The 15,181-nt window shown below is 37.9% G+C and overlaps 1 protein-coding gene across 1 annotated transcript in view; it reads left to right on the top strand.

Moving 5' to 3' along the window:
- The window catches only part of PDE4D (phosphodiesterase 4D), a 1,564,000-nt gene that overhangs the window by 313,248 nt on the left and 1,235,571 nt on the right, over positions 1 to 15,181 (top strand). The window contains exon 4 of the mRNA XM_043887126.1: positions 9,626 to 9,760. Within this exon, the coding sequence (XP_043743061.1) occupies positions 9,719 to 9,760 (42 nt within the window). The 5' untranslated portion in view covers positions 9,626 to 9,718. The remainder of the gene's footprint in view (positions 1 to 9,625; positions 9,761 to 15,181) is intronic.

The raw sequence follows: 15,181 nt of genomic DNA on the forward strand, positions 1-15,181 counted from the left end.
TTTTAGAACTGAGCTGATCTCGTGATGGAAAGTACTGACTATGATTTGGAATGCATGATTTGTAGATTACAGTCTGTGCATATATCCCATAGCCTTCCATGACAATGCCATTCAAATACTTCTCAAATTTAAAAGTACTCAAATGGTAGACTTTTACTTTACCCTGATACAGGGCAGGAAAGTATTGAAAAAGCAAAAGGCCTCAGTGCTCCAGTGAACTCCACCTTCTTTTGTAGGTAGTGAGCTGCTTAAACCAGAGATTTTGGGAAGATGTCTTGCAGTCATTTTGTGTTCCCTCATGAAGACTCAGGGGGTTTTGTCTTGAGGCTGTCAATGGATCTGTTATAATTTAGCTGACAATGACACATCCCAGAGGCTCCTTCCCTCCTGGCCTCAGGCCAGCAGACTATGCAGAATGCTGTCCTGTGATTCGCAAAACTAAACTGCTCTAGTCACCTCCCACTGCCCAGGCCTGGAAGGGCACCATAATGAGGCAATGGGAGGGATATAGTTAGAAAAGTTGTTGAAAAGAAGCTTCTGTTGTAACTTTCCTACTGCAGCAGGAAGCTAAAACGAGGATAAGATACTCAATTTGTGAGAAATGAGTTGGAAAGTCCCTGGCCTTGTATTTAGGGTGAAGCGTGGTATTTTAGGGAGCTGCAGTTATTTCAGGTGGGGAAAAGGCTGCAGCCATGGAATCCTAGAAAGAGGTCATTTATCTGCTGCCAAGCAACTCAGTTGAACAAGTTTGAAATACTTGTCAAGAGAAATGTTGAAAGAGTAGGTATTTTGGCACTTCTGTACCCTTGGAAGTGAAGCACTGAGCTATCTTAGGAGCCAAATGATGTCCTTTCATTTTGCAAAACATCAATTATTTTACAGTAAATTTGTGCTGAAATCAAAAGTGGCTTCTGTTCTTTTACATGAGTGTGATTATCTATAAATCATTTGAATAGATGATTCACATTACAGAATATGTCCTGGGTGTAAAGTCCCATAGCTGCCTCTTCTGCAGGAACAGAGGTCTAACCAGACATGCAAAGAGATGAAAGGAACTGCTTGGCCTGACTTCCACATTCCTTTCTCTCTACTTGGGGAAAAACATCAGTATATGAAGTGGTATTTGAATAACTTAGAGTGTTCGTAAGAGCAGAATAACTGGGAACAGACTTTGAAGCCATGAGGCAGATGAATCACTTTCTGCCTCCTCTGGGTCCCACACCAGCTATTCTGAGCCTCTGTCAGAGCACGTATTGTGTTGTGCTATTTGTCTCTCTCCCCCTCTAATCTGTGAGCCTCTTGTGGAGAGTGATTTTTTTTTTTTTATCACATTTATCTTTGCATCCCTAGACCATAGCAGAGTTGATTGCGTACCACAAGTGTCTAGTCAATGTCTGGTGAAGGGAGAGGAGGGACTGCTGTTATTGTTTTGGGAAAAAGAAGGCAATAGAATGATGGATTTGGATAAAGTACACAGGAAAGTGTTTTTTAGTGTAGAGACAAAATGTGCTTTCCTTCTCATAATTCTAGTCAAGGGAAGCAGTTCAATTTGGCAGAATTCAGTGAAAAAAATATGAGTGTATGTTATGTGATGATTGCATATACAAGCATGAAATGTTTTTTAGCCTCAAGGTTCATAGAGTTCAGAATGGCAGTGTCAGTGAGACACAGATCATTGCAGTATAATTTGGCAAATATGCACTTGGGGCCTTCAGAAGACACGGAAGGTGGAAGGGAGAGGCCTGGGTCTAAGTTGGCAGTGAAGGTGGGGCTAGAAATGGTGAGAGAATCAGGAAACTCTTCCAGGAGGAGATGACATTTCAACTGTTTTGAAACAGGAGTAGTCAAGTAAAGAAGGAAGAAAATGGATATATAGGGAAGAGGAAAAGAAAAGAAAAAAGAAAAAAAACAGAACACAAGGACACAGAGGTGGGAAACAGCATGGAGTGCATGGGGAACCACAAGCAGCTCAGTATAACAAACGAGTGAAATATGATGTATGGAGGGATAGGCAGGTAGTGGTGATGACAAGAAAGCATATTACAAGGTACCTGAAATGGTTCAGGTAAAACTCTGAAAGAGTTTTCAGAGTAGTGGTGGGAAACATGCAAAGAGAGGATAGAATTGTGAAATTTTTGCCAGGTGCATGGCAGAGTACAACCACTGATTGAGCGTGGGTGACCAGGAGTGGGAGAGGCTCAGGATTTTGGCTGCTGTGGCTGGGTGGATGGTGGTGCCATTAACTGAGAGGAAGAGGATGCAAGGAGAACATATTTGGGAGTGAAGAAAGGAAAAAGGTTGAGTTCATACATGGATATGTTGTATTTGAGATGCTTGTGGATCTTCCAAGTAGAGTCATCTGGCATGCTTTCAAATGCATAAATTTGAAAGCTCAGAGAGCTCGGGGTATGAGAAAGGATCATACTGTATATACAACTTTAATCTTGCTCTTTTCATTTAACATTATAGCAGGGGAATTTTCTCATGTAATTAAAATCTCTTGTGAAAATCTATTTTTAACTGCATAGTACGTCATGAGGTTTCTCATATTTTCTTTAGCTATTCCATTATTATTGCACATCTAAATTGTTTCCAAATTTTTGTAATTGTAATTAGCATTGCTGAGAATGTTTTGAATATAAAGTGCTTTCCATATTTCATGTTATTTCTGAATTACTATGTCAAAATATATAACACCATTATAGATTTTGGTACTTTACTATCAAATTCCTTTCCAAAGACTTATATCAGTTTGAAACTGATAAGCAATATATGTGTTGCATATTTTATCATATATACCATATCAAATATTTTATTTTTAAAAACCTTAAATTAGCTCATTTGTAAGCAAGACAAGCAAAAACCTTGAGATTTTAATTTTCATCTCTTCATTAAATACTGAGGTTGAATATTTTCCACATTTTGATACATTTTTATTTCCAATTTACACTGGTTATTAATTAAAATACTCATGTTTTTCTTATGGATTTATACTTTTATTTTAAAAATATATTTTGTTAAGCAGTTGCTGAATATTCAACACTATGTTCAACATTATAAAAAGGGCAAAAGGAATGATAGTGATTTACTCTCAACTTTTAGAATTTTTATTTTATAAACATATAACTTTCAGTGCAGAAAAGACATTAAAATGTACTTTATTCAACCCCCATTTGAGGGAGGAAAACTAAACCTATAAAGCAATTAGTGAAAGAAATGAAAGATAGTATATTATTTTGTGGTGCAATGAAGGCCTTATTGTTAGTATTCAGAGAAAGCAGAAAATTACATGACATGGTGCTGCAGGGCAAATTGTCAATAGAAGGAAAAACTTTTGCTGGATTTTGAAGACTAGAAGGATTTAGAAAGGTTGGTGAATTGAAGAATACTGAGGATGTATATGTAGGGATATCAGATAGAAATCCACGTGGCTCAGGTGTTAGAGCGATTAGACCGTTCAGATGAGGGTTTATGGTTCACTTTGTGAAGACAGTATGGGACAAGGTCAGATTAAAGATGTGAATTACACATCACCTGGCTCCTCTGGTTCAAACACCTCTGGGTCCATGCAGAGGTAACTGAAGGGGCCCAGCCTCCAGAGCAGGAGTTATGACCTCCTAATACAGGCCATCCTTGTGTTGTAAGTAAATTGTTCTGACTCCAGCAAGAACCAAATTGTTGAGCTTTGCTGGGCATGCTGAGAGGGGCCAGTGGGTTGGCGTATAGAGTGGGTTTTAAGAGAACCCCAGCACAAGGCAGATTCCTCAGCTGGGCAGAACCCTGGACAACAGTGCAGAGGCCTCGGCCTAACTTCTACCTTGTCCAAGGAGGTACCTCTGTGACCTTAGGCAGATCAAGTTCACTCTTATACCTCAGTTTCCTCATTACACTGTGAACTCTTTCTAGATTTCAGGTTCTACAGCTTCTAGCAGGCACTCAGATAACAGACAACCTTCACAGGCTACCCTAGAAAAAAAGGAGGTATAAATAAGAAACCACTATGATAATGTTTAAATCTGAACCAAGAAGGTATCCTTTGTCTTAATTCACAACTTTGGAAAGTAGAAGTTTACCTTCTTCCTTTGTCTCTACTACAGACTTAGCAGAGGGACGCTGAGGCAGATGTCTAATTTACCCACCATATGTGTGGGAAGTGCCAATTAGCAGGCACTTGTGAGCTATGGCGACAACTCTCACTGTCATGAAAGACCTGATTTTTATACCCTCATGTGCTTCTTTTCTTTTGACTGTTTTAGCATTTAGTTCTTGCATTGCTGCCTCCTGATTTCTTGCCTGTACATATTTTGGTGCATGATCTTTGATACATTGAGTTTGTTTTTATTGCAGTTCATTTGGTCTTTTGTAGTGATATAACTTTTTATATTTGTGCCATTTCTAGTATTTTCCTTTTAGATTAGAATCTAATAAAGAAAAGAGAGCACCTATCCTGGTTTCACTTTCATGTCTACTTTCTGCTGCCTTACACAAATCTATCTTGATGAGGTGGAGAAGACATCAAATTGGAGACACAGATTCCTTGATCATTCATAGGCAACTGCACCCTCATAATCCTTTCTCCCTGAATCTGGAAAGTTTGGTGGACATCTGAGAAATTAGTACACTGCCTAGCACATATGAGATGCTCAATAAATACATATTTTAAATTAATGCATTTCAGCGGCTTTATAATTCAGCAATCAAAACATATTTACTATTATGCAGAAGAAAAAAAATGTTAGTTCCAAGGGAGGTAAATGAAGAATGAAAAAATTCCTCTGAAACATATAAAATACTTTTAATATCCTCTCTAATATTTGCGAATAGTTAGAACCCCTTTCCACTCATATATAGAATGCATTGGCACATTTGTTTTTTAAATGAATAGAATTAATTGACATTTGCAGGGAACTTTATAGTTTCTAGAAAACTTTCTCAGATATTATCAAATTCACCCCAGACCACCCTGTAAGGTGGGTTATGGAAATACTGTTATCTTTACAGAGAAGCTAATAGCTGGTAGAAGAAAAAAGGTAAGGGATTTTCCTAACACTGTCCGGCTCATGTGTATGAAACTGATACAAGTGGAATCTATTTCTTCTAAAACCCAGGTGAGAAGGCTCACAGATGAGGTGTTTCCACTCTGTAAATTCTCAGTCTCCAGGAAAGAACTTGTCTTAACTCCCTTTCCTTGCATCAAAGCAGCAAAATTTATCCTGGTGCTCCAGCTCAGATTCTGTCTCTGAATGTGCCGACACCCTCTATCTGACTTAGCTACTCTCTTCATTTTTATTTCCTAAAGTGTGTTTTCTGCTGGAGCTGACTCTTCCTTCTCCCTAATTAACGTTTATGTGAAAATTCCTCTAGTGATGAAATTGCCTGTGTGTCTCCCCCAACCTGGTTGGCGTTTTCCTGCACTTGGAGGGAGAAAGTATTTCTGCTGCCTCACTGCATTATCTTTGCTGAAGGAGGAATTTGTAGGAGCTAAGATAACTGCCTTGCTGAGAGGAGATTTTTTTTAATCAAACATTCTTTGGTTTAGGCTCAGCTTGATGCTTGCAGAGGTTACTACTTATTGAAAATTAAAATACGTTGCTTCATTTGAGTCATTTTTTTTTAGATTCTACATCTAAGTGGTATCACATATTTACAAAAGAGAAATAGACCCATAGACATAGAAAACAAACTTACGGCTATTAAAGGGGAAAGCAGGGAGAGAGGGATAAATTAAGAGTTTGGGATTAACAGATACACACTATTATATATAAAATAGATAAACAACAGGAGCCTAATTATAGCACAAGGAACTATATTCAGTATCTTGTAGTAGCCTATAATGGAAAAAAATCTAAAAAAGAACAGATACATCTCTATCTACCTATCTGTCTGTATTATAACAGAATCACTTTGCTGTATACCTGATTTTATTTTATTTTATTTTTTTTGATTTTAATATAACATTGTAAATCAACTATAAAGAAAGTAGACATGTTAGTGACTCAGTTGTGTCTGACTGTTTGTGACCCCACGGACTGCCAGGTTCCTCTGTCCATGGAATTCTCCAGGCAAGAATACTTGAGAGGATTGCCATTCCCTTCTCCAAGGGATCCTCCCTGCCCAGGGATCGAACCCAGGTCTCCTGCATCACAGGCAGATTCTTTTCATCTGAGCCAATCAACTATGTGCTGTGTGCTCAGTTGTGTCCGACTCTTTGCGACCCCATGGACTGTAGTCCACCAGGCTCCTCTGTCCATGGGATTCTCCAGGCAAGAATACTGGAGTGGGTTGCCATTTCCTTCTCCAAATCAACTATACTTCAATTTTTAAAAAAATGCATTGATCCATGATTTTGGCAGCAAAGCAAGATATTAGGATACACAAATAACTGGACTTTGAAGTTGGACAAATCAGGTTGGAATCCTGGTTCTGCTGCTATTTCCTTGGCAACCTACTTCTTGAAGCTGATTTTTTCATCTTCTTTGTGATGGGGATAATAACAATACCTACCTCAAGAGTTGTTGGAAGGATTAAATTAAATGATAGATGTTTTTCTTCTGCTGAGATGAGATGGCAGAAAAGTGCCATCCTCTTCATAGACTGTAGATCAGATTTGTGTGGAACAGCTTTCCTGTCCCCTCAGCTACATCCTCCTCCCTGCCCCACCCTAGGAGTCACTTTGCCCGCAGGAGGTTGGCCAATGAGTTGTAGGCAGCAGCTTTTTCTGTCCTCTGGCTTCCTTGCATTTGGCTGGTGGGGAGTCCCAGCAGGAGATCGGAGGGATAGAGGAGAGTGTAATCAAGTTTATTCCCTCATCTCTTGCCCTTTAGAGTCACCTGAGGCTAGCTATGTCCCAGACAATAACCTTCCTTCTCAAGGCAGCCCACTCTATGCCAGGTTATTGTCTGGGAATACTGACCCATCCCTCTCCTTGTCCCTTTAGCCTGGGGTGGTAAAAACTCCATTACAGCTAGCTCCAGCTACTTCACCATCCTTTATGGATTTCTCTGTCCTACTCACATCTTTTAAAACAGTCTCTTTACATAACCCTCCTTAAATGATCCTAATATGAGTGTGTTCTGGGACCTGAACTGGTATGTTTTTCATTACTGCTTAATTGAAAGTATATTTGCCTAAGACTCTTTTATTTGAAGGATTTTAGACTTTTAAGGGAAAAAATGTTGTGGTTGCTTGCTATTTGATATTAAGAGGAAAAAAGGTAGTAATGATGGATGATGATGGTGGTGGTGGTGATAGCCTAGCATTGTCTCCTAGGCACTACTTTATACCCACTAGTTCATTTAAACTCAAACACAAACGAACATTATTATAGCCCTTTTTCAGATTTGAAAAAAGCTCAGAGAGGTCAAGTAACTTACCTCAAGCTGCACAGAATTCCACTGGAGGGGTGAAATTCTAACCTATCTATTTGGTTTCACGGTTCATACTCTTTAACAAGGCCATATTGTCTCCTTAGGTATACAGACTGAGGAAGGTCATCGGATCTACTGTCAGTATTCAATTAAATCCTTTTGCCTATTCAGATTTCTACAAGTTCTAAATTCCTAAAGGAAAGTAGTTCTTAATGATGGTCTTTAAATATGTAAGGCAAATTTGCTAAAAACCTGATTAATTCAGCAAGGCTTATCAGATCAAATCCTTTTTTAAAAATTTGACTGATTAGTTAATTTAAAATCACTGAGTCACTAGTCCACTGGGGCAACTATTCCATGGTTACCTTTAAGGGTATTCATTAAATACTGAATGAATAATTAAATATTTTGAATGAGTTTTTCTCTGATATAGTGCGTAAGCTTCCCAAAGAATTTAACTGATTTTTTCCCTCCCTATGTATGAAATATTTAGTTCACAGTTTATATTATTTATCTTCACTTCTTAGATTGATCTAGGTGAATAACATAATTTCACATTTTCTGAAAACTCAGGAAATGTTTAGCATTATGACTAATCAATGAAAGCGACTAAATTCCCAGAGGTATGGTAGCTGAGAACTTAGCATTTGTGGGTCCGTTCCACCTTCTAACCCCAACTCCCTTAAAAAAAATCCATTCATATTCAAAGTGAACATATTTATTCGAACAACTCACATTTGATTGTACATCTTTTTTTCCTCTCTCTAATCTCAGGCAAGCATTTTAATCAACCCCAGAAAAAGACTTTTTTCCTTGGTGCCTTTTGGGTCCCCAAGTTGTATCTAGGTATATTCTGAGCAATAATAAATGCTATTTCTCTGATTCTGGCTCCAATGTACTGTTGTGGGGTCTCTTGCCTCCTTAAAAACATCGCCCTTTTATTTTCATAAATCTTGAGGTGTGACTCACATGTGTCCAAACAAATCTTTGAGCCTTGAGAGGGTGTTACTGCACCTTACCAAGTGAAGAAACCTGTCCACTGGTGTGGGGTTGGCTGGGTTCTCCGGCTGCTGCAAGCTGGCCTCCTCCCAGAGGCCCACATAGACTATGTACCCTGGAGTCCTCTCTCCTTTAGTTTTATATGTTGTTTTTTTTTTAAAGTACATAGTTTTTTGTTTTGATTATTTTTTGAATGTATAGTTCACACTACACTGCACTTCGATATTTTTCAGTCATTTGAGCAAAACAAACTCCTTCAGCCCTTGCTCACTGTTAAACTCTTTTCATTCACCCTCAGACATAAGTCTTCTGAGAAGCTTAGAACAAATCTAAGTGATAGAACTACATGCTGCGGTTAGAATCAGTCTATACCTACAATGTCAGAGTTCTTGTGGTTTGGTCAGGACTGTCTGCTTCATCCTCTTTTGCTTAGGGGAGCTTCTTTCCCAAAAGGCACTTCAGCCCACATGCCAATATACCCCATGAGCCTCTAAGCTATGTCCAGATAGAGCTGAATGTCAGAAATGAAACACAGTGCGTTTAACTATTCTCTTTGCTCTTTCTTCAAAGCTCAAAACACAGATTCATCTTCTTAGTGGAAGTGAAGAGTAGGCAATGTGGCTATCATGTCTTTCATGTGGCAACTGCTGTGGAATATTCTTAAGATAATAGTTGCTGCTTGACTAGGTAAACAATTTCTCTCAAGCATTTCTTGGAACCTCTTTGAACTGAATGGGTAGGGAGGTCACTAATTCACTGAAGAGCCACTGGGATGTCTTCCACGTACTGTAGATTATTGCCAGTGAAACAAGAGGCCATGATGCCGTGGTCAGAGGGCTTTCAGATGTGGGTTAAGATTCCAGCAGTGAACAAAGCTACTTTAGCGATCCTGAGGCGGAAAATTGAGAAGTCACTAGCTGTACCAGCCAGAATCAGGATATACGCAAGTCAGCATGCATCTTCATTTCATATGTGTAACTTTAGGTTGTGACTACCATACCTATTTTTTTTTTCAGCCACTAGAAATGTAGACTTAAATATTTAATGAAAAACAGATGGTGCCTGAAATCTCTAACTTACATTTAACAAAAGCTGTTTTGGAAATGTTGCTTGTGTGTACTTTTACAGCTTAGACACGGCACCGTTTTAGCCTGTTTTGATGAATAATTGAAGAATTACTGTCCCACTCTAAGACAGCATTTCAAAGTGCATGTGTTAATCATATACTTGATTAAACATTTCCTTGCCTTTCTCTTCAGAATGCCAATTGGGTTTTGAGTGGATAATTGTTGCAGTGAGAGCAGTGACATTGGAAACAACTATTGCCTGTTTGAATTACTTAAAGCACCACCATGAAAAGAAATACCTGTGATTTGCTTTCCCGGAGCAAAAGTGTAAGTACCTTTTGTTTTCATTTACTTTCTAAAACTGTGTACCCACAACTTTTTACTGTTTTCTTTTGGATTTTAATACTGTGCTTTCATGATCAGACTCGTGAGAAACTCTTGGTTGACTTTCAGTTCTCTAATTGTACACAGCTTATTAACAAATGAAGACTTGTTTGTCTCAGTGGCCTGGTTGACATTTGATGGGAATTCTCTTTCAGCCAGTTTACATGCCTTACCATTCATTTGTATATGCCCACTGGCAAGATATCGGACACCCTGATTTTTAGACGCATGCATAAAATATAAAAAGTTGAAACTGAAGAAATTTATGTCTTGAGTAGCAAACTTCCCAGACAAGTCCAAAAGGGTAAATTGAACTTACATTACAGGGTACTTCAATCAATCACGTTCTGCAAGTTCACGTACTTGATGAAAAATGTGAACACTTAATCAGTGGGTCATCACTTCTGAGTTTTCTACCCTGGAGTATGTCTCTAATCTCTTTTCTCCTTTAATTTTTTGTTTTATTTTTGATAGAGATTGTCTTATTCACTTAGTGTTCTTAAGGTACCAAATTTGTGATAATTTTTAAATTTCTACTAATTTATGAAAGAAAGCATGAACAAACAGAGCAACTCAAAGAAAGCTACACAAGGCAAGAATGAAAGTAGACTGTTGATTTCCTTTAGAACTCTAAGAACATGTCCCTTTGTTCATCTACCCAAGGGGGAAAAAGGCATCCAAACAGATGTAGTTATGACGTAGGAACATTCGTTTGAAGGCATCAGAAAAACCACAAATGCAAACACATTTCTCTAGTACAGAATGCTTTTGTGTTATAACCAGAGATTCTTGGTGATGGCCCAAGGCCATCGTTAATTCTTTCTGTAGAATTAATTACCATCCAGCTTTTAAGGGTGAGTGATGCAGGAGTAATGGGGAAGGAAGTATAGTGCCCAGTAGGGTTTTTAAAAACAAGTGAGGATGTATCCCAAAGTGTGCCTGTTCTTGGACTGAGTAGTAACTTTGTTTAATAACCAACAAAGGAAATTCAACAAACTCTGAGGGAATGTCCAGATTCCTTTTTTTATTTTGGTGTTCAGATGTATGGATTATTATGTAAAATCAAGGGCCATGGCATGGAGCCTGGAATTCCTTCTATTATCACACAGTTTCTCATTGTGATAGAAGGTGACCTGCATACAAATTACCAAACTGCAAAAACATCTTCCTGTTACTGAGTTTTTCTTAAGTTAAATTTGAAAGCAATCATTCACATAATACTTCTTTCTTTTATTAAATTTCAGAGACATGCCATATGAAGAAAATGTATAGAGGCAAAAGAGAATATTATGGATAATTTAAAACTTATTGTTAAACATTTCCCTGTTCTTGGAGAAAAATATTCTAAAAGAAAATGATTAATTGAACTGTGACTTTAAGGAACTCTGAGTACTTAATGATGCTAGGAGATTTCCTATTTATATTTGCTTAATGCAGAAATTTTCATCTTGGTGGAAAGGCTCATGCTTCCAAGATTAAGAGAATCTGAGTTGCCTACATTTGTCCAAATGTGAACAGTAGAGCTCTCATTTCACTGCTTCTTAGCTTCTTGAGAATCCACTGGCATAAAGAAAGTGCTTCCACTTAATTAAATGACTCTGAGCAAGAGACTGCTGTTTATCAGAGAAAAGAGCCAGGCTCTCTGCCTAGTGAAAACTTGTCACTTTAGAGTTTTTAAAGTTTAGTTTGCACTAGCTAAAGAATGTCATCCCCTCTCCTTAAGTCTTTGCCGTAACAGGGTTCAAAATTGTACACTTAGCTATTTCCCATTTTTGGTGAGGAAGGTTTAAATAATTAATTTGATTTTGGATCTGAGAATATTTTTCTTTGGCATTATGACATTTGAAAATAAAAGGGAATGTTCTAAGTGTTGAAAACGGCCTCTGCTCCTCCCTGCATGTCTCTGTGTATCTTGTATCTGTCATTGTGAAAACCTAAGGCACACGAAATGGGAGGGGAAAAAAGACCATCTTTATTTATGACAGTCACCTGATTTGTTCTTGAGTACTTAAAGCAGTGTTCATATTTTTCTCCTCTCTTTGAAGACCTGGTACAGTGTCCTTTTAATGATGAGGGCTCTGAATTCTTCCTTTATTTGGAAGGGATGCATGAAAAATGTTAAATATAAGCAAACCATTTTTACTTTAAGTGACATTTTGCTAGTTTGGGAGGATAATTTATAGTAGTAGTAGGTACAAAAGGGAGGAACTGGACATTGGACAGTGCAAAAGTGAGACATGATCCCACTGGCTATGACAAGGAGAAGATTCTCCTACAAGTTTTGTGGTATGAGGGACTTATCTCTTTTTAAAGTTTTCAAGCCATCTCCTATTGGACTGGCATTTTATTTTTGCAAATATAATTAAAGTTCTTATATGACTGCTTTGAGTTTTATGCCTCTTCGGGTGCTTAAGGCCACATTTTCCCCAGGTTTTGGTTCTTTGTCCATACATCAAGGGCATAGCTCAGATTTCTCTCTGTGTCGTTAACCTCAGGAAGTGCCTTTGTCATCTGTTGAATCTGGGGACAATTCTTGCTGTTCTGACTTTTGCTTTAATGGGACTGAACAAGTGACACTTACACGGTAATTACAGAATTTTACATTTTACTGTAAAACCATCCTATCTCAAAATAATGATTGGAAAAGTGATTGGTGAATTATTACTCTCCTATAAGTTTCATAGCAGGAAAATGCCATGTAGAAAAAGTTTTAATTTTTACTTACTATTCTGAATCATAATAGATCAATGAATGTCTCTATTTAAAACTTGCCTTCTCCAGCCTCAAATATGTTTACATGATGCCTTTTAATTTACCTGGAGCAGCATTTAGTTGTAGACATCTAGGATTTTTCCCCCCTGCTACCTGCAAAGTATAGCAATTTAGGACAGACAGAGAATAGTCAACATAGTTCAGTTCAGTTCAGTCACTCAGTCGTGTCCAACTCTTTGCAACCCCATGAACCACAGCATGCCAGGCCTCCCTGTCCATCACGAACTCCCAGAGTTTACCCAAACTCATGTCCATTGAGTCGGTGATGCCATCCAACCATCTCATCCTCTGTCGTCCCCTTCTCCTCCTGCCCTCAATCTTTCCCAGCATCAGGGTCTTTTCCAATGGGTCAGCCCTTCGCATGAGGTGGCCAAAGTACTGGAGTTTCAGCTTTAACATCAGTCCTTCCAATGAACACCCAGGACTGATCTCCGTTAGGATGGACTAGTTGGATCTCCTTGCAGTCCAAGGGACTCTCTGGAGTCTTCTCCAACACCACAGTTCAAAAGCATCAGTTCTTTGGTGCTCAGTTTTCTTTATGGTCCAACTCTCACATCCATACATGACTACTGGAAAAACTATAGCCTTGACTAGACGGACCTTTGTTGGCAGAGTAATGTCTCTGCTTTTAAATATGCCGTCTAGGTTGGTCATAACTTTCCTTCCAAGGAGTAAGCGTCTTTTAATTTCATGGCTGCAATCACCATCTGCAGTGATTTTGGAGCCTCAAAAAATAAAGTCAGCCACTGTTTCCACTGTTTCCCCGTCTATTTGCCATAAAGTGATGGGACCAGATGCCATGAACTTAGTTTTAAAATATGTTAGAAAATTTTATGAAGATGCTTATAGTAACAACTCTGTTTTTAATTAAATAGTTTAATTTGCTACAGTAGTCAAGACTCTACCCCACCCCTTTAGTGACCTGAGTTAACTCTATTGACTCTTTTTAATCCATTTGTTCCAAAAGGAAAGGAGTCATTTACAGTGACCCCAGCATCAGATCTGTGATTCAAGTTTTCCTTGACATTTCTCCAATGAAGTATTAATACAGTATGACTCTCCTAATGTTAAAAATTTAACACGTGAAGCTTGTAGTTCTGTTGAAAATCATCTTTAAAGTAGTAGATTTGCTAGTCTTCATGTTCAGAATAATAATCATTGTTTTCGAGTGTTAGGTTCCGACATTTTCCAATATGAATATACTTTCACTGATCTAGCTTTTTATTGTCTCTCGAGTATAAGGGAGCTAATGTGATAAAGTACAGCAATCTCTCCAAAGTGGGCTTTAAAAGGAATATAGAAGTATTTATATTTATACTTACTTTTTAATGTCATCTGTTTTCAAAATCAGTATAGTTTAGAACTCACTGGTGTGGTGAAAAGAAAATAGTTGTTGAGTTCAGTGATGTGGAATCAATCCCCTCTGATGCTTAAAGATCTGATCATTAGTAGATTACTTAATTTTTTTGAGCCTTAGTGTCTGTATCTGTAAGGTAGAAAAAATATCATACTGAGGTGAAAACATCTATCACATAATAGTTATTTGATAAATTCTATCTTGAGGTTTGCAGATGCTTTCTTGTAGCTATAGGGTAGAGTGATAGTGTCTGGTCCAGAAATGGATCAAATGGAAATGCCTGGAAATGAATCCAGTTCCTCTCACTAAACGGGTTCAAGTATAGCTTCCAAGACCTATATATAGTCAATACCTATATCATGTTAAAGATTCAGGCATAAAATGGGTGTTTAAACTAGGTGATAGTTCTATTTCCTATCAGTTATGTGGTCATGTTGTACCCATTCATAAACTGAATTGAAAATCAGTTCCCCACATGTAAATCCATGGCTGATTCTTGTCAATGTATGGCAACAACCACTACAATATTGTAAAGTAATTAGCCTCCAACTAATAAAAATAAATGAAAAAAAAGAAAGAAAAGAAAATCAGTTCCCAGGTAAATATAAAATCAAAGAATTGGGGCAAAGAGTATATTATCAGCTTAGGCTGCCATCACAAAATACTGTGGACTAGGTGGCTTAAACAAGAGAATTTTATTTCTCACAATTCTGGAGGCTGAAGTCTAGGATCAAGGAGTTGGTTAATTTGGTTCCTAGTGACAGATCTCTTCCTGGCCTTCTCACTGTGTCCGTGTATGAGAGGAAGAGGGAGCAAGCTCTCTGGTGTCTCTTCTTATAAGGGTCCTAATCCTATCATTAGGACCCCACCTCATGACCTTGTCTAATCCTAATTACTCCCAAAGGCCACACCTCCAATATCATTACATTGGAATTTAGGATTTCAACGTATGAAATTTGGAGGGCACAGCATTTAGTCCATAGTAGTGAGTTTGATTTATTATTTATTTGTTTATTTTTTATTTTTAAAGGATGATCCCAATAAGTCACTGTTATATTTACGCCCAAAGATTGGCAACCAATTTTCTAGAGACCACATATTCTCTCAACTAGACAACACTGAAAATTATGCAATTAACATGTTTCTCTTCATTTCCTGTTTTCTAGATTTTATGTTGTGTGTACTCCGTGATGATTTCTGAGGTTCTAATCAGTAATTCATAGATCTTAGGGGAT

Source organism: Cervus elaphus, chromosome 25 (assembly GCF_910594005.1).
Source record: "Cervus elaphus chromosome 25, mCerEla1.1, whole genome shotgun sequence".
In the NCBI taxonomy this organism is placed as follows: domain Eukaryota; kingdom Metazoa; phylum Chordata; class Mammalia; order Artiodactyla; family Cervidae; genus Cervus; species Cervus elaphus.